Raw genomic sequence first — 20,474 nt, 5'->3', positions numbered from 1 at the left:
TTCCTCACTGTAACATTAGGACTCTCCGTTTAATGCAATTGACTCATTTCAACCTTATTTAATTTGAAGAGAGAATTACAACCATTAACAGTGACAATACCTTGAAGATCTGACTTGAGCTGACAGGGAAGAGTCATGTGATGCTGATTAAAACGTAACGTTTTAAAGAACGTGTCCTGCTCTGCCGCCACAACCTTTGAGATGCGCTCGACTTTTCAAAAAAAAAAAAAAAAAAAAGAAGAAACCCACGCGTATAGCTGACAAGACCACGAAAAGCAAAAAATATCTGACGGACTTGTCCAGAGTTTGGACCAGATGTGCAAAATGTGCGTGTGTGTGTGTGTGTGTGTGAGATCAGTGTGTGGGCGTGGTCGCGCTTACACACAACGCTGCACTTTGACACGTCCAGGGGCGAGAGAGAGAGAGAGAGAGAGAGAGAGATCAGCAGTAGAACAGCAGATCTCGGGACTCCACGGTGTCCGCGACAAGGCAGGGATGCGGTGCTCGTTGCCATCCGAGCGGATTGTTAAACGGCCCTGGTCTACAGCTGCTGCTTTCAAAAACGCCTGGATTACGTCTGAATGTCAGAATCAGAAGCAACATCTAACTGTGAAACATGAGCGGAATTCCACGGAAACAGCTGGATTACATCATTAATACCAACACAGTAAAAGTTATAGCAGCGTAGCGGTAAGTAAGAGTCATCATCATTATTATTATTATTAGTTTATTTTGTAATTATAGTATTAGTGGGGGTGGGATGTGTTTTATATGTTTTTTTATTACTGTGTATTAAATATAGGACATAAGAGATGTTTTGCCGGCCTACTTACAGCACCCTAGTTTTCCAGGACCTGACTGAAAAAAAGCAGGGGTTAAACCTACATGGTCGTGTAGCTGACACAGTAGACCATAGAGTTTCATAACTGCTGTGATGCTATTTCCTCGGTGACTGCACTCAACGAATGCACATCATTCACATACTTAACAATGAAACCATCATCCACACTATGAGTATTTTTCATTATGTAGAGCATGCAACTAATTTACTCCTGCAATAATAGCCTTGCCGTGCATGCACTGCAGAACTATTCACATCTGATATCCCAGGGCGGAATACTGCTCCTACACCAAAATGTGAACAGCAACCCCTTAACACCATGAAAAACTGCAGACACTGATAGATAGATAGATAGATAGATAGATAGATAGATAGATAGATAGATAGATAGATAGATAGATAGATAGATAGACGAGCATGACCTTGTGAGAACGTAAACATGCTTTGCATCTGGATGTGTAAAATTTTTACCTTTTCCTAACTTTTCATTTTTTACACTTAAAATGGCGTAAGGATACTTACTGACTGAAGAAGCCTGAAACACAGGTTCAAAGGGCAGCGTGAAAAGACAAAGAATTTCCTGTAATATTAACTGAAACACAGTGTCCCACTAAAAAAGACATGCGTCCAATTTTTTTTAAATAGATCACTCAAAATCAGTTAACAATGAGAATAATTGTGTGTAATGATTCATTTGCAGAGTGACAGAAATTGAGTACTACTGACCTCATTATTCACCATAAAATCTATTCTGATTCATGCGTATTCAAACATTGTGTTTGTCCTTTTTAGGTTTTATCTTGTCCCTGTAAATATTAGTTTAACTGAGTTTTTACATCCACTGTTAAACGTGTAAGAGCCATACGGCGGTGGTTATAGCCTAGTGGGTAACACACTCACATATGACCCAGAAGACCACAATGTCAAAGTTGTGTCCCCAAATCAAGCTGCTTGAGAGGGACTGTCCCTGTTTCCACTGATTGTAAGTTGCTCTGGAAAAGATGCTAAATACTGTAAATGAACATGGTGGTAACCGAGAAAGAAATGCAGTTCTTGAGTCTCTTTCCTAGGCAAAGTCCCCCAACAACAGCCATACATGTCAATGCATTCCTAGCACATTCCTAGCAATCCCTCCTGCATGTCTACCATGGAGTCTCCTCATAGTTTTTGGTCTTGAGGGGTCAAGCCTCAAGTCTTGAAATCTCATGTACAAAAAGTAGCACAGCACAGATATCATATATGAATTCTGAGGGGAGAAAATAATGTTGAAGTACACTCATGCCATTTAAAGTATATTCATTATGTTCATTATCTTCATTTTTGAACTTATGTTGGCCTCCTCTTTAATGCATTCTATAATCAATAACAACTGGACAGCATCAAAACACTTTAGATGCAAGTCTGCGACTGGAAAATATGAGAAATACAAAATACTTCTGTGCTTTTTTTCCCCAGTACTGTATTTTATTTATAATCATCTGTATAAGATGAAAACTTGATCTGTGACCAGGAGAGTATTGAATCTAAAGTTTATCCATCAGTCATTGCCTCATTTTATTGTCTTTCCCCAGAAAGTTCAGGCATGATGTGATATTGATCATATTTATAAACCATGTCATAGAATATTTTTTCAGAAACTGGGATGATTATGTGATCCGCAACGGTTGAACGATATCTATAGCCATGATCTGGGTTTCTTGTTATCTGGGCTGATTCGTCTCTCAACTCAGCTTGCCAGTGGCACCGTTGGCATCCAGAAGCATGCAACAATGTTCCTGTACTAACTAGGACATTAACTTCCTTCCATTTAAAGAATGACTCTGGCAGAATCCTACAATTTGTGTTCAGAGACTTCAGAGCGTCTGATAAATGCTGTAAATGTAAATGTAAATGTAAATGTGAGTTTGCCTAAAGTTGACTGCAAGCTATATGGTCTACCTGGTACACATTGACCTCCTGCACAGGAAATTATGGCCTCCATGCCTTCCAGTGAGGTAACATTTCTTTTTCAGGGCTCGGATATCAGGGCCCCTATAGCAACTCTGCCATAGGGCAATATTCTTTTTATATTGTCACGTGGGGTGCAATCGGAGGAATAAGTTTTAACACACCCAGAGAGGCCGTTCATTCAGGTGACCATGTAAAAAGAAACAGTGAGGCAGTGAGGGAGGTGGTCTCTGGGCGGTGAAGGGGTGTGCTGTGTGATGTCTTTCCCCGATTTTCCCGCTCTTCCAGCGCCAACTGGGGTGAGGAGAGAGGGAGAGATAAAGGGGCTTGGGGGACAAAAACACACAGTTGAGTTTGTGGTTGGGTTATCACAAATCATGTGGTGGAGAAATTTGGACGGACGACCGCTCTCTCTGTCGGTGACAAGTCCTGGCAGTCATCCGGATCGCTGTTGAAGGGGTCACATGGGTTCACCACATTCATAAAGAACAGAGAGTTGAATTGCTATTTCATGCGCTGCACAAATGCAATTTTTTCAACCAACAGCAGGGCTGAGCAAAAATGAGAAGTTTTTTAACAATATCCACAGGGTTAGCTGCCGAGCAGTTTAGGTTACATCATGCCTGCACTGCATTGTGCCTGTTGTTCTGTCCATTGTCTCTGCCATTTTCACTGGCCTCTCAGAGGGGTGCAGAAATAGTCCAGGTCCAGACAGGATTGGTGGAAGGCTTCTTTAAAAGCCGCGCAGAGCCGCTGTCTGATATACTCTCCTTCATCTTCAAAAAGTCACCCCAGTTGCATCATGTCCCTTGCATCTGGGAAGATCGAGTGATAGTGCCTGTAGCCAAGGTCAAAGCACATAAGTTGCTTAATGACCAGTGACCCTCACATCTCATGTTATGAAAGACTTTGAGAAAATTATTAAACAGGAAATTTTAGGGATCATTCAGGCACAACTCAAACCCTTCACCCAAACCTCCTGGAATAATTTTGTGCCGCTACTGTTATTGGTTTTTGGAATTGTTCCCAGGTACATGTATTAGCAGACTGTCAGTCAGGGGCTACTAACCTGGTTGGTTGACTTTTGAATCATCAAATCTCTAAGTGATAAAGTTTAGTGCTCTTGTTTCTCCCACTGGTTCTCCCCAAGAGTGTGTCGTTTTTCTGCCCCATTTGCTTGTTTCACAAATGAATGCCAATTCCAGACAGATTATTCCATCATTGTGTCCTTACACAACGACAACAACACTGATCACAGAGCAGTAGGGAACCATTTTATAAAACAGTGTACGCATGCATAAGCGTATATCCATTCTGTCATAAACATTTGTGATGCATATTTGAGTACAAAACGTTTTGAATCCGTTTTTAAAGATGTCTGCACAGAAGCCTATCAACTTTTTAAGACTTAACATTGATGTTTTATTGAGACAAATAAAACACAGAAAAATTGTACTTATTTTGTTCAGTTTTTAATATCGGACTTGATGTTCCTAGAGACTTTTCTATGACGGAATTCAGTTTATCCTCGAACCTGAATCCCCTCTCTCTAATTCATGTAGTTAGTGTCACTTGTTCCACAGAAAAACACCTCAGTTGATGGTGCACAGTTCATACTGTAAAATACTGTAACCCGAATATTTATGTAAAATCTATGGTTTGGTGTTTGATTTAGGTACTTTGGCACTTGTCTTGTTTACAGGGATTTTGGGGAAAGGATTCGGGTCTCATTATAATGAACACATCACTTTCTGGAGAATAAAGATGGTGTCTCCACCATCTCAAGCCAGTTCATCGTGGGGCGGGACGATGGACACCGAGGTAGGGGAAAAATCACAACGTTTACTGGGAACACTTGAAATAAAGGGGAAAGTGAACCACCACGCCTCGCTCTGAATCAAGTCCTCCTAGGTGCTGGTGTGTGTCAGGTTGCCAGACACGGCTGCCCTCTTGTCAGTCTCCACAAGTCGTACGCCTTCGTAGAGATAATAGCGTCTTCACACACACACACTCATGCACAGCACGGGCCAGGACTTAACGGGAACTCATGGGCAACACCATCCATGGCGCTGCCTGGTTATATGAAATGTTGAAATATTGGCACATGGTGGTGTTAAACCAACACAACCAATATATGAATATATTAATAGTTCTCACATAACGCAATGCTTTAGAAATACTGATTCCGTTTTTTTTTTTTTCACGGGGCGTGCATTTACAGACATGGCAGGAGGGGCTGTAGGATGAGGAGTTCCTGGGTGTTATGATCCCAAGGACCGTGATGGTGGCAGTGAAAGCACATGAAGAAAGTTCAGTCTTGGCTGATGGGGCTGGGGGCAGGCGATATAGTCTTCAGGCAAGGGTCGACAACTGCGAGGTCCAAAACACAAAGGTGAGGCAGCGTCTTTGGTCAGGCAGGTGGTCGTCTGCTTCCGAGTGGTCGGCCTGTGGTGGATTGGGAAATGTGAGAATTTTATTCACATTTGTACTGCCTTTTTAAATCCATTAAAAGCATGTGATCAGGTGATGTCAAGCCAGCTAAAATGCACAATAAAGCCATACTGCCTTGAAATAACCCTGTGAGTTAACAGGGTGAGTGTGAGTATCTTTACTTTACTTTACTTGGCAGATGCTTTTATCCAAAGCAACTTACAAGAGGAAGACACCAGCAATTCTCGTTCGGTTTCTATAGATTTTGAGTTACAAAACTAAGAGCCCTGATAAGGCCGAACTTGTCAGGAACATGCTAGGGAATTAAAAAATTTTTTTTATTTTGTGCGGTGTATGTGCATGTGCGTGTGTAAGTGTTAGACTCGTCTGAAATACTTTTTGAACAAGTGGGTTTTCAACTGCTTCTTAAAGGTGGTAGTAGCCTCAGATAGTCGAATGGAGGAGGGCAAGTTGTTCCACCAGCCAGGGACAACAAAGGAGAACAGAGTGGATTGGGATTCCTCCGTGAAGAGGGAATTTTGAGAGGGTGTGCAGGTGTGTAGCTGGCTAGTAGTGTGTTGATATAAGAGGGTGCACTTCCATTTACAGCCCTGTAGGCAAGCATCAGGGATTTAAACTCAATGCGAGCAGCTACCGGGAGCCAGTCTTAAATTGTATTCATTGTTTTATATGGAGCCACTTGAGTTGTTAAATTCAGGAATGATGTTAGGATGAGAGCAGGTTGGTGAGGAATCAGGAAATTCTGAAAAATCTGAAATTGAGGAAGCGATTGTAAATAATTGCAAATGAATAGAAATGGCTCTGGTGAACCTCCCTGTATTTCTTTCTTATGCAATGTGAGACGCACATCCATAGGCTGAGAAGCCTAAACAGTCAGATAACTTACACTAATAAACACAGGAATAAATAAAACCAGAACTCTGCAAACAAAGAGATGACAACACTAACTTAAAGACCAAGAAAAATACACAAGACGCATGTGAGCACATGCAATGTGGTTTCACAGGGAAAAGGCATAACATTTCTTAGCAAGGTCAGTGTCGACACAAATCCAAATGGGACTGCATTTCCACGGTTTGCCGACCTTGGTTAGATCCAGTGAGCGCCTTAAGCTGCATTTAAAATGGCAGTTGGTCTAATAAAGCCCTTCCTTGAGCTCTTCTGAATATTTTTTATGCTGACAACACCTTCCCAATGCCAGATTGAGCTCCATATTTGCAGATGCTTTTTCTCCTGGGATCATCCTGGCCCAACCGTAGTCATCTGCTGCTATTAGGTCAATAGCCACTCCTCAGACATCTGTATCCAATACATGATTTGACTCTAATGTAAGCATGGAGATGGTGTCTGATCTGCTCTGAACTGCTGTGAGTTCAGCTGTGAGGAACGTGTAAACCCTGAAAAAATCCTATCTCCACTGTCATGTGAACTGGGTGTACTTTCAAAGAGAACAAATGGCTCTATGTATTTCGTTAATACATAATATAATAATATAAATTATTTATAAAATACCATAATATATATGCTTAATGCTAATAATTGTTGTCCCTGCAGATATCATTTTGATTTATTTTACTTTGATTTATGGTGTAGATTATTGTTTTTTAATCCTGGTACTGGAAACTCCTCCTGGTGTAATGCAACCAGGGCATCAGTATGCATTTACAGCTGTATATTTATTTCTAATGTGTTTTAGTATTAATATAAGAATGAATCTCAGGATCAACACCAAAAATTCAGGATCTTGTTGTTAACTGAATGACACACTCTGTAGGGCGTGGACTAAATAAAGGTAGAATTAAGCGCTGTTGATCTTCTACCTCGAGTGTGTCCCTCATCTGGACAAAGCACTGAGAACAGAGATGATCTGTTCTTTTGATGATACTTTAACCACATTTCCCCTCATCCCTTTCCTCTCCTCAGATCAGCTGCCCTCTGCTCCATTTCTTGCACTCATCCTGCATTCTCTCTTTCCTCCAGTGTCTATATCTGTCCTTTGCTGTTTGTTGGGTTTTGTTTGTCCCAAGGGGATGATTTTCACATTTTCACTTTATTATTTTGCCAGTGTTGTTTGTTATATAAAAAGAATATTTATTTTTCAAGAGGGAGAGCTCATATCATTTTGATGAGGACAAAGATTTGGGACACAACAATGCTGTGAGGACAAAAGGGTCTAATTTACAATTACCAATTGGTGGTGGCAGTGGTGGCGTAGCGGTTAAGGAAGCGGCCCTGCCGCTTCTAATCCAGAAGCACATTCCACTTAGGTGTCACTGAGCAAAGCACCGTCCCCACACACTGCTCCCCGTGTGGCACTCATGGCTTCCCATTGCTCACCAAGGCTGATGGGTTAAATGCAGAGGACACATTTCATTGTATGCACCGTGTGCTGTGCTGTGTGTCACAATGACAATCACTTCACTTTCAAGAGAATATCATGTTGATGTGCAGGAAGCAGAAAATACGGGCAATATTAATGATTTGAGTGACTTTGACAAGGACTATATTTTGATGGCTAGAAGATGAATAGATTGTGATACACTGCAACATAGAACGAAATGTGTTCTCTTGTCATGGGGCGTGGTGCAGGGAAGGATGCACACGCTTCACTCTAGGAAACAAACGGGTTTAATCACAAACACAGAACATTACAGGGATAAGGAACACACTCAGTGTGATGACAATGAGCAAGTGGAAATAATCTCGGTGATCAAGGAACATAAGACACGGAGCATGTGTCCTGGACTAGAGTACCAGGGAAACCCATTGACCTTAGTGAGCAGCGGGCAGCCATGAAAGGCACATGGGGAACAGTGTGTGGGCACCTTGCTCATGGGGACCTTAGTGGCACCTTGACGGGTCAGGATTTTTAATTGTAATTTCAGCTACAAACATGTAACAATGTTTTCCCTGGTGCTACATGTAACATTTAGACAAATTTATATACTGACATAAAGGGCATGTGTGCGACACAGACAAACTGGCTACTGGCTTTCCACCTCACCTAAAATGCAAACATGGGACACAGGAAGTGCAAGACAAGCAGTGCAAGAATAACAAGAGTAACAATACAGAGAGCTATAATCACCAGTGTAACAAGTCTGGAAGGTGTAGAGTAACAGTGTGCTGTAGGGATGTGCAAATACTGGTAAGTGGGTGAAGAGTGTAGGCTCACCTTCTCGACCAGGTGCTGAGGAATGATGGTGTTGAATGCTGAACTGAAGTCAGATGGAGGGTGGTGGCAATGGCATCGTCCGTGGAGAGGTTTTAGTAATTTAGTCATTTTAACGGTTCCAGTCTGTCCAATGTGGAGGGCAGCAGGGTCTTTATATGTCTTTACCAGCCTCTCTAAGCACTTCATCATGATGGGTAGGTGCAATGGGATTTACATTTACATTTACAGCATTTATCAGACGCCCTTATCCAGAGCGACTTACAATCAGTAGTTACAGGGACAGTCTCCCTGGAGCAACTTAGGGTTAAGTGTCTTGCTCAGGGACACTATGGTAGTACGTGGGGTTTGAACCTGGGTCTTCTGGTTCATAGGCGAGTGTGATACCCACTAGGCTACTACCACCCCTTAGTGCAATGGGATGGTAGTCATTGAGACAAGATTTCTTTGGCACAGGCACAACGGTGGTGGCTTTGAGACACGTTGGAACAGCAGCGGTTAGACACAACAGAAGTGTGATAGCATAACAGTGATGCGGTCTGATTGGCCAAGATGGGGCAGGACCGGTATGCGGCAGTAATGTTTGTGTAAACAATATCCAGTGCATTTTTTCCTCTCGTCGCAAAATCCACATGTTTATGGAATTATGGAAAACTAACTTGATTTGTCAGCATGTGCATTCTGAAGATCATTAATAGCTCCATACAGTATGCAGAGCACCTCCTTTTCATTAGCGCTGAGTGGAACGTACACTCCGATAATGAAAAATGAGGTGAATTCCCGTGGTTAAAGATCTGCATCTCACAGTCACAAACTCCACTAGTGATGAACAGTAGCTAGAGACCTTCACAAAGTTCTTGCACCATTCCATATTAATGTTAACACACAGCCTGCCACTTGTCTTACCGCACAATGACAGCATTTCATCTGATCCAAGCAACCCTTCAGTTATAAGTTCACTTCCTTACGTATTGGGCCACCACCCACAAGGCTACGTTCTCCAAAGCTGCAGCACTTGTTCCAGGTCTGCGGTGTCAGGTTTTCTGATATATCATGTTGATGAACCAATTCATGTGCTCTTACCTGGGCAAGACATAGTTATAGATTAGAAAGTAGGCAAGCTGCCAGAGACCGTGAGTTGCTTTGGGGAATGTTTTTCCCTTATGGACTTTACTTTGACACATACCACCTACTAAACTCTGTTTTCTTTCATAAGTCAGACTGTGAGAAAGTTACAAGTTACTCACTAAAGAGACAAGTATTCTCTAAAGAGGAAGGTCTTAAGCTGCTGTTCTCACCTTGAGGGAAAGTTCATTCCACCTAGGGGCCAAGACAGAGAGCCAGTATAGATGAGTGTCTTCCTCGAACCTTCGGCAGTGGAGGGACCAGGCGAGGAGTACTGGAGAGTGCAAGGTGCAGTGCGAGGTATTATAAGGGCTGTGAGGTAGGCTGGTGCTACCCCATGTTTGGCTTTGTATTTTGAATCTGATGCAAGCAGCCACTGGAATCCAGTGGAAAAAGTGTAGCAATGGGGTGGTGTGAGAGAATTTGGAAAGGTTGAAAAGCAGTCGTGCCGCTGAATTTTGTATTAGATGTAGAGGTCAGAGAGCATTCAGAGGTAGGCCTGCCAGAATGGAGTTACAGTAATCTAGCCGTGAGATTGCTAGGGACTGAACAAGTGTCTGGGTGGCCTTTGATATTGGATAAGGTCGAATCAGTCTGATATTGTAGAGAAGGAATCTACATGAGCTGGAAAGATTGGTGATGTGAGTCGAGAAGGAGAGTTGGTTGTCTAGTTACTTCAAGGTTGCATGCAGTTAAAGAATGCATAGCAGAGGTATGGTCTCACCAAGTGATCTCATTTAAAGGCAGAAAAGGAGAACACAGTAATAACAGAGCGCTGAAGGTCCACAGTGGAGAGTCTGCACAAAGCAGACATGGATTCTTTTAAATTCACTTGGTAAGACCGCTCATCAAGGTAGGAAGCAAACCATTGCCATGCTGAGCCCTAAATTCCATGTCACATCAGGATATGCAGATAGTCTTGTGGTTAACTGTATCAAATGCTGCAGAGAGCTGGAGGAGAATAACAACAGATGTAGAATGACCTCCTCAGAAGCCAGACGGGTTAGGATCTAAGAGGTTGTTCTGAGATAGATGAAGTGGTAGCTCAAGAACTTTAGAAAGAAATGAGAGTTGTTGATGTTTGCAGGATCAGTCGTAGGTTTCTTTGGGACTGGAAGAACCCTGGCTGTTTTAAATACAAATGGTACATGACCAGATGTTGGTAGGGTGGTAGGATGGTAGTAGCCTAGTGGGTAACACACTCGCCTATGAACCAGAAGACCCGGGTTCGAATCCCACTTACTACCATTGTGTCCCTGAGCAAGACACTTAACCCTAAAATGCTCCAGGGAGACTGTCCCTGTAATACTGATTGTAAGTCGCTCTGGATAAGGGCGTCTGATAAATGCTGTAAATGTAAATGTAAATGTAACCATTTATGACATGGATAATGTTGTTTTTGTATTGAATATAGATTTGATTTCATTTTATGTAAGCTTTGAGGGTGGAGGGTGCAATTATGAAAGATGGAGCAGGAGGAGAAGTCCTTTTGGGTTTGGAAGATAGAAGACAGAGATGATCCATAGAAAGGGAAAGTGAGGAGAGGAGAGTTTTAGTGGCTGTTTCCAGTGGTAAGGAGAAGAATGAGTCAGAGGTTGTGCAGCTGGAAGATACAGATGAAGGTGAGACAGAGTGAAGGTTATTTCAAATTAATGATGGATGGTGGTCAGTCTAGGATCTGATCTGGTTTAGTGAGGGTGAAGGACATAAAGTGGTGGTCAGAGATGTGATGTGGATGGAAAGAAAGCTTGGTAGGTGGAGACGGACGACTGAAGACCAGGTTCAGGACATTCCCTCCTTTGTGTGTAGAAGAGCTGCTGTGTTTGGCTAGGGAGAATAAGTGGAGAAGGGGAAGAAGGCAAGACGATTGTAGCTGACCAAGGACACCCCCTTCCCACCATGTTACCGTTATTCCCTAGTGGCAGCAGGATAATATGTCCTGACACAATGCAACAACAGTTTAAAATGGTTTTATTAACAGAATAACGAATTTGAGGAACCTTTGTGTACTCCATTCCTTCAAAATGTGTAACTTCTCAGTAATATGCATAATTTTTCTACAGGACAGGCATAATGATATGGCTGGTCTGTAAATATATTACCGTGCCAAGAACAGATGTAAAATAGGGCAACTGTTACAAAAGGGACAGAATTTGACTGAAAGCTCTGGTCTTTGGTGGTACAGTGTTGCAATGGGGAACCTTGTAGTAGGGCAATAATAATAAACAATAAAAATTAATTCAGTTCAGTCTAGTTCTGCAACAAAGACAGTATTTTAAATAGCATTGCCCAATATTGATTTGGTATAAAATGTACTTGAAGCTAATGTAATGTCAGAAGAAAACAAAGGTTTTGGTCTATATAAAATACTTATATTATTTTAATATTCAGGCGGTTGTTCATAATCAGAGATTTGTGTCATTTTACTGAAATTATCTTCTGTCCAACCACAGTCCAATGTGTAAAATAACGTTCTTTTATGTTTTCAGCAACCAGCTAAAGTCCTCCTCCTGGGAGATGGATTTGGGTCACCCCAACCTCACAGCGGGTGGAGCTGTCCTGTCTGACACTCTGTTCAAGGACTGCACCAACCTTACCAATACTGGAGGTGGAGGGGCTCTCTACTGGCTTGTCCCATCTGAGAATAGCTCCTGGACCACCAAGGGCCCAACCCCGCAGTCTTCCATTCGAAACCAGGCTCTTGCCCGGGCTGAGATTGGGGTCTTGGGGCTGGTTTTTGCTCTCACTGCCTTGGGCAATGGATTTGTTCTGTGGGTTTTGCTCCGCAGGAGGAAACACCACGCGCCAATGCACCTCTTCATGGTCAATCTGTGTGTTGCCGACCTGGTGGTGGCCTTCTTCCAGGTGACTGCATTGCTCCACACATGGCAAATTAGATCTTGAATCTGTTATTGAATCTGTTAAAAAAACTGTGTTAATTAAGTACTGAAATGTATAGGGCAGTATTTTCAAACATCCAATAAGCACAACACTGAGCATAGGGTAAGTCATCAAGATTTAATTGGATAAAACAAAATAAAACCACTTGGTGTAAATATGTATATGTACGTCACTATCCAGAACACAATCTTTAATTATGATTTTATAAACAGCATGTAAAATGGGAGTAGCCCGATGATTGATAGCTCTTATGATTCTTCCGCATGCTGGATGATTAATACTAAGAGTTGCCATTACATCACATCTGCAAACATCAAGTTTCTTTCTTGTTTTATCTATTTATTCACAAAAAACCTGAAGACACTTTTTAAAAAAACGAGCAACCAAACACTTTGTAGTGTTAGATTTAGTGTTCATAGAGTGATGGGGACATTGATTTGTCTGGCCCAGACAATATCTGAGCTACTTTTTCTTGAAAAATCGACAGAATATACAATGATTGTTATACTACACAACATTTATCTGCCATTCTTATCCCGAGTTGTAGAACTAACCCCCTGGAGAAACTCAGGGTTATTTGTCTCACTCACGGACAGCGTAGTATTAAGTGGAATTCTAACTTTGACACTGTGGATAAAAGTAGAGAACAGCATATTTGTTTTTATGGCAGACATTCCATGACCATACATTTGTTGACACCAACACCAACACACCTTCAACACGATGGACCGCTAAGTATATGATCAGATTAACTCAATTTCACCAAAAAGGAAAGGTTTAAGAACTACGTATATATTATTAAATATTTGTTTAATGATAACCCCCTTTAGTAACTCAGCTGTTGGAACACCTAGTGGAGGTTCATTCCACCACCTAGCAGCCAAGACAGAGAAGAGTCTAGATTAATGTTTTCCTTTTACCTTGAGAGATGGGGGTCCTGGAGGATCGGAGAGAACGAGGTGCAGAGGGAGGAGTGATAAGAGATCTGAGGTGGGAGGGTGTGATCCTTCCTTGGCTTTGGTGGTATTTTGAATCTGATGTGGGGGCAACTACTGGAAGCCAGTGGAGGAAACGCAGCAGTGGAGTGGTGTGTGAGAATTTGGGAAGGTTGAAAACAAGTCTTGCTGCAGTGATCTGGATCAACTGAGTAGCACTGAAGGATATACCAGCCAGAAGTGAGATATAGTAGCCTCGTGTGGAGAACATTGAACAAGTGTCCAATGTCCAATGGGGCAGTGGTGGACTAGAGGTTAAGGAAGCAGACCTGTAATTGGAGCCACTGAGCAAAGCACCATCCCCACACACTGCTCCCCGGGTGCCTTTCATTGCTGCCCACTGCTCACTAAAGGTGATGGGTTAAATGCATTTTGTTGTGTACACTGTGTGCTGTTCTTGCTGTGCTTCACAATGACAATCACATCAGTTTCACTTCACTTTCATTTGTGTGTTTCATCTTGTGTCGATAAAAATTTTACTGGAGAATTGTCCATGAAAAATGTTAAGATCCTGGTCAGCGGGACTGAATCAGATTTAGATTTGCTGGGGCTGAGTTTCAGATGATGAGATGCCAAACTTGCAAACAGAGATCTTGATGGACACTAAATATAATTATGGAAAAGAGAGGAAGAGTTGGATACCATCTACAAGAGGGTCAAGTACTGAGCCTTGAGAGACACCAGTAGAGATCTTGTGAGGAGCAAATGTGGACCCCTTCCATGTCACCTGATAAGAACTGTCATCCAGATTGGAAGCTATTCAGTGCCATTCCAAGCCAGTAATTCCAAGACTCATAAGTGGTTGGAGATGGTCAGGAGAGACGTGTGGTTGGTTGTGTCAAATGCTGCTAAAAGGTCCAGGACGATTAGGACTGAAGACAGTTTTGCCGATCTAGTCCCTTGTAGTATTTCTGTAACATCCAGAAGGACAGTCTCTGCAAAATGAGGCATATTGTATACTGTGTATTTAAATCCAATATCAAATTAATATCAAAATAGTTGTAGGGACATTTTTGGGACATATTATGGCCTTGGCTGAATAGTATGAGAGAAAGGCCAGAAACAAAAGGCGCTTAAAGTGGAGGTTTGTTTGCTGTTCACTGCAGGTACTACCACAACTAGTATGGGACATCACAGAGCACTTCCAGGGCCCTGATGCCCTGTGTCGTTCCGTCAAGTACTTCCAGATCGTGGGCATGTTCGCCTCCTCCTACATGATTGTTGCCATGACAGTGGACCGGCACCATGCTATCTGCTTCCCCCTGCAGGCATATCAAGGCGGGGTGCACTCACACTTTAACACACCCATTATAGTGGCCTGGGGGCTTGCCCTGGTTCTCAGTTTACCTCAGGTGAGAGTCAGTCCATCACAGCAGGCCACAACAAAGTCAGATATGGCACCTCTGATATAATATAACACAGACTTTATCCACAACACTTTTTCATGTAAATTAACAGTGACTGATTACTGGATTGCCTTACCAGCCTTAAAGTTAACCATTTGCAGTATTGCTCACTGTGCACAGACTGACTTTTATTTTTTATCCTCTAAAGGAAAGATCACATTAAGATTTCTAACCTAGTTCACTGCTCTTCGTTGAAGGCTACATAATTATGTCTCATAATTAATTCTGTGAAAAGCATAGTGTCTGCAAGTAGAAAGCAGACTTTGGGTGCTGTTTCAGTCCACTCATTCTGTCTTCTCCTGCCAGGTGTTTATTTTCTCTCGAACAGAGGTGTCCCCGGGTGTGTTTGAGTGCTGGGGTCACTTTGCTGAGCCCTGGGGCCTCAAGGCATACGTCACTTGGATGACGCTGGCGGTGTTCATCCTGCCTGCCTGCATTATAACTGTCTGCCAGGTAAATGTAAAGGCTTATATTCTTGCATTCCATACAGAAGTGTTGTGGTAATTAGTCTAATAAAAGAAAACCACAGTCCAATTACTCAAAATACACATACACACCACTGAGTACATTTTTGGAAGCACCTCATGCTTGAATTGCTGCCATAAAGGTGCATGCCAGCATAACACAGCTAGACTTGGCAGTCTGACTGAAGGAGATTCTTTAATGAAAGGACATTTTCACCTTTCACTGGCAATCCTCCCACAGTTTTTATTTAGCATTATCTTATAAAAGCGTTCTCTGTGGTATCACAAGAGCCTCTTGTTTACCATGATTGATTCATTAAAAAAAAGTATGCTTTTGCTTGCAATTTCCTTTCAGTAATCCACGGCATCACTGGCATTCCCCTTTTTGCTTTAAGCCTCTCTGTTATTGTCCATGTTATTTGTCGATCTATTATTTCCTCCTGTCACTTTTGCTTAAAAAAATGTTTTGATGCTGTGCTTTTATGTTTCCTTGTAAATTGCATCCTGTAATTTATTCATAAAGGTTGCAATCAGTCACTAATTAGTAAAGTGATTGTGTCAGACCAGTGCTGTCAGAGACTCCAAGCTGATTCTGACTCTGTGTGTGGAATTGTGGGAGTCATGCAGTCCACTGAGGAGAATTAAACAGCAATGCTTAATGTCTAATGTAACTAGTCAATCAAGCTGTAGCCCATGCGACCATCAGTCATTGAATTGAGCACATGCAGGATCCATATCTTCTCATTCCATCCCTATCTGTTTCTTTGTCTCAGGTCCGCATTTTCAAAGAGATCCATGACAACATCTACCTTAAATCAGAGAAAGTAGTGATGGCTGAGTTTAAGAGAAACTCTGTGCTCTTTCATATTCCCCACAAGGAGGGACACAGAGGGAGGGGAGGGGGTGTGAGGGAAGGGTGGAGCATACACTCTTGCCACCCTGGCAACAGTCCCACCCAACGCCCATTACCCTCCCCTTCGGACCCTCGAAACTCCTGCAACAGCCTGTCCATCAGTTCCGCTTGTGACCCATGTTCAGTGCCCCCCTCCTCCTTTGAAAGCCAGTTAACACCCAGCAATGGAAATCCTAACGCTGGGCAGTCCACCACCAGCCTGGACACACGTCCACCTCACCTGTCCACCCACAGACACTCCCACAGTGGAATTACAAACCCAGCAGTTTCCCCTGACCACTGGCCTGATGTCCTACCTGATCCAGCACCATTTTCCCTGCCAGAACAGTACCCACCGTTGCAACCAGCACCAGGGGTCTCTAAAGCCATGTCCAAGACGGTTCGGATGACCCTGGTCATTGTGCTGGTGTACACCTTCTGCTGGTCGCCATTCTTCATTGTACAACTGTGGGCTGCCTGGGACCCCAACCCACCAGACCAAGGTAGAGGTTTAGCAGGTCATTTTATCAGAATTGCTGTTAGATTTGGGCAGTTTTCATTTTATGGTTTCCTCATAGAATGGGCATAATTTTGGCCAGATGTTTTTACATACCCATCCGAAACTATTATTATGTTGCGATTTAATGAATTTGTTGTATCCTGCAAAGAAAGGTTGCCATCAGATAATTTGATCTAGAGAAAGCTGTTTTCTTAACAGTGAGTCTTAAAAAAATGGGAGGTGGCCATATTCATTGTCGTCTGATATTCAGGTCAACAAACTACATAAAGTGTTTGTTGTAAATGTTTTTTTTTAGGATTAGTAGTTATCATTAGATATATTTCACACCTTTCACTCCAGACAAACATCAAACACACAAATATAACAATACAACAATATGTATGACATTACAGTTTACTCAGTGGAGCTGAATTAACACCTCTAAATTAAAGAGGGCCTCTTGCACAGTATGAACTGCCACTCATCCTCCGACCACAACATGGCCAGACAGATGGTGTCATTGCTGTCAAAAATAAAACTCGTTTCCTCATAGACCGAGCAGCTGACAGCTTTTCTCTTCCTCCATCCATGACTTTCCTGTCCAGGTATTGCCTTCACCATCCTGATGCTGCTGGCCAGCCTGAACTCCTGCACCAACCCCTGGATCTACACAGCCTTCTCCAGCAGTGTGTCCAGGGAGTTGGTGGCTCTGCTGCACTGCCGCAGGGGTGTCCCACGCCGTGGATCCTTGCCAGACGACTCCACCACGACCCACACCTCTACGACTACCAAGGACAGCATTTACTGAATAGCACATACACACGTGGACGAATGTAAAAATAGACACTTACACAGGATAGTGGTATAGTTTGGATAAAACATTCGTGTTTTGACCTTGACTGAGGTTATGGCACCACATGGATGCCAGGAGCTGTTTGAACATGAACAGCTACTAAATCAAAACCTCTCATCCATATCCACAGAGACTGAAATGAAGATTGAAATGACAGTCCCATAAACTCCCCTGAGGCTTCAGCTTGTCAGACCATCCCATTGCAAGAATTATACAGACACCAGAGACAGACATGACTACAGAAACACCAGCCTGTTTGCCATTTCAAGTAATGATTATTGAAGCTTTACATCTAACTCCCAGTCTAATTTCCTAATTATTCAGGACCAGGTTTTGAAGAGTCCTAGCCCAGACGGTCCATAAAATAGTTATATTACCCTTCCAATGGCTCACCACAATTTTTTTATACCACCTGCCAACACATCACCCTTACATTGCAGGTACAGGAATATTGTATGGGCTAAACAAATAATAGTAAAAATATTAGTGCTGCCACTACAGAGAAACCATTCCAAACATAGGCCTACCAAGCTAATATTACAAATAAAATTGGTGGGACAGCAGGGGGGACGTATTTGCGACTGTGACATTCTTTACAAGTAAATTACAAGGAAAGAAAATGACGAGAAATGGGAGGTGGGACCTTGCATTTGACTTTGGCAGGAGGGGGTTACATTGTCCAGAAGAAGGCAACAGGGCTCCCTCACAATCCACAATCACAATTCTCTAAATCCTGAAGACTCCCATGTAATAATGTCAGTTCCAGTAAATGAATATTTGCCCACACAATCCTGCCACGTGTTTATAGGTGAAACAACTCTGTAGACAGCAGTTGTTTGGAAGTCTGAACAGGTCTGTAGTGACTCCTCAGTCCCAAACTTCCATAATGCACATACGCTGTAGAGTTAATGTGCCAGGGGTAAAACTCCAGATTCACAACTTCACTGGTTCCTGCCAAGGCTACCATTCATGTGACCACTACCTAAAGCACAATCTAGTGAGACTGAAGAAGAATGCTCAACAGTTTGCAAAGTTAGCATGAAACTAGTAAAACATGCAACCTGGCAAAATCACAAAGACTATCAAACGCGGGAGCAATGGGAATGTTTTTACAAAATGTACAGCGCATCATATCATCACACCGAAATCATCACAGGTCTAGTGCCTCCACTGGTTGGCTGCAGTATAATATAGCATGGATTTACATTGTCATAAATCATACAAGCTGATATCAGTTAATGTTCTTGTTTTCCCCAAGAACTGAGTTTTATACTATTTGAATAGAAAGTGTAATTGCTGTTGCTTCATAGCAGGGCTAAGTTACCAGATGAGTAGGTGATTTTTTGTTACACTCTTGAGATGTAAAGTCTTATAAAATGTCAATATAAAATGTAGCAATAAACACTGTTGTGGGGTATGTAAAAAAGAAACGATGCATCAAGCATGCCCATCTCAACTTTCAAAAACAAGATGTACAAATCAAAGATCCCAAAGAAGTTAAATTCACTCAATGTACCTTGTTTCACAAATGTGCCATAATAAAGCAAATACATATTGTTTCAGAAAATTACTAAATTTGGAATTTAAACCATATGTTTAAATGGAAAGTTAGAAGTTAGCATATGAAGACATGCAAATATGGTTAACAAATGTGAAGCTGTCAAATGTAAATTTCATGTAAGGCCCATTTTATTTACTGCAGTGCTCCACAGTTGTATCCTGATGAATTTATTAAGAATGTTGCAACAGACAGACTAATGGACAGGAGTCACCGAGGCAAAACAAACATGTCCATTACTCAGCGGGAACATACAATTTTCTCAAGTGCCTCAAGGTATTATAGATCTTCTTTTCACTTCATACACACATGGACACAGTGCCTGGAACTTTGGAAGCACTGCAAACACTGTATGTCTTTTAAACATCATAAATATTATACATTAAACGTATATTCTTTCATGTGTGAAGAAATCATTATAATTTATCATTATTTTTTGAAGCAGTTGTACATGTCATGTCAGATCACTCATTCAGATCATTAATTTAAAGTCATTATCTCAGACAAATAGGAAAAGTGTATTAAATATATGTAGTCTGTATAGATATTCTAATAAATGTCTATTTTAAAAACTTTTCTGCACATCTTATTTATTTCACACTTTGATACAGAGCATCCTCCCTAATGTCCAGTTACATAACAAATCATGGTTTTTATCTCTTAATGAATGGAATCTGTGGTGTTATGTAAAATGAGGTATGGTTACATTTTTTATGTTCTCCCCGCCCCTCTCCTCCCTTATGGCAAACACTGTAAGCAGAGATATGCTGTCAGACAAGCTTATGAAACAATAGTGTGAGAAATGTAGCACATTAGATATGGATTTCTGGAGCACTGAGGCTGGACTTGTGCCTGGCATGCAATGTGGAGCTCATCTGACTGGCATCTGGTTTTGGGGGGTAGGGTAGGCTGGAGAAGGGGGAGGCGTTTAAGGAGACATTTCCACCTGTGCCAAAACAACAAAAAAGCCCTGAGAGAGAATTCCCGCCGTGAAGAGTGTTGGGACATGACACCACAGACACCGCACTTCCCTTTTCCCTTGAGGTGTCAAATTCAGTTTTTTGAAAGCAATAAACCAAACACTTCAGTGTCTTTGTTAAATCTTTATGGGCTCTGGACTCCACAACTATTCCACAAACGCAACATTCTGTAAATCCTTACCATAAACTATTTTTAGAGTAATATCAGAAAAAAAATCAGAATCACTATTGCTCATATTCTCAATCAAGGTCGACACATGACAATCATATCATGAATGGAGGTATTTTATTATGGTACTGCACATTGTAGAACTACAGACTTGCCGATGAGGTTACTGAGGAAAGCATGAAAAAATAAAGAGGGGAAACAATTTGATCCTTCAAGCAGTT

General features: G+C 42.0%; 1 protein-coding gene across 2 annotated transcripts; it reads left to right on the top strand.

The window, feature by feature from the left end:
- The first annotated feature begins 431 nt into the window (after positions 1-431).
- avpr2ab (arginine vasopressin receptor 2a, duplicate b) lies at positions 432-19,676 on the top strand. Of its 2 annotated transcripts, XM_028993322.1 has the most exons (6): positions 432-690; positions 12,026-12,401; positions 14,539-14,784; positions 15,145-15,291; positions 16,076-16,697; positions 17,299-19,676. In XM_028993322.1, exons 2-6 carry the CDS (start codon positions 12,054-12,056, stop codon positions 17,499-17,501), a joined length of 1,566 nt encoding a protein of 521 aa, XP_028849155.1. In that variant the 5' UTR covers positions 432-690; positions 12,026-12,053; the 3' UTR covers positions 17,502-19,676. The 2 variants fall into 2 exon arrangements, with proteins under 2 accessions (XP_028849155.1, XP_028849156.1); XM_028993323.1 differs by lacking the exon at positions 14,539-14,784.
- The last annotated feature ends 798 nt before the right edge of the window (positions 19,677-20,474 follow it).

The sequence above is a fragment of the Denticeps clupeoides genome, chromosome 10, assembly GCF_900700375.1.
Source record: "Denticeps clupeoides chromosome 10, fDenClu1.1, whole genome shotgun sequence".
Classification (NCBI taxonomy): domain Eukaryota; kingdom Metazoa; phylum Chordata; class Actinopteri; order Clupeiformes; family Denticipitidae; genus Denticeps; species Denticeps clupeoides.
The sequence above is the reverse complement of the archived record's forward strand: the minus strand, read 5'-3'. Positions and strand labels throughout refer to the sequence as shown.

What these genes read in the sequence shown, in the direction of transcription:
- avpr2ab (XM_028993322.1), top strand. Translation starts at nt 12,054, where the DNA reads ATGGATTTGGGTCACCCCAACCTCACAGCGGGTGGAGCTGTCCTGTCT. An exon ending in TGGTGGTGGCCTTCTTCCAG is followed by an intron (nt 12,402 to 14,538) that starts GTGACTGCATTG and finishes TGTTCACTGCAG; the next exon opens with GTACTACCACAACTAGTATG. An exon ending in CCCCAACCCACCAGACCAAG is followed by an intron (nt 16,698 to 17,298) that starts GTAGAGGTTTAG and finishes TTTCCTGTCCAG; the next exon opens with GTATTGCCTTCACCATCCTG.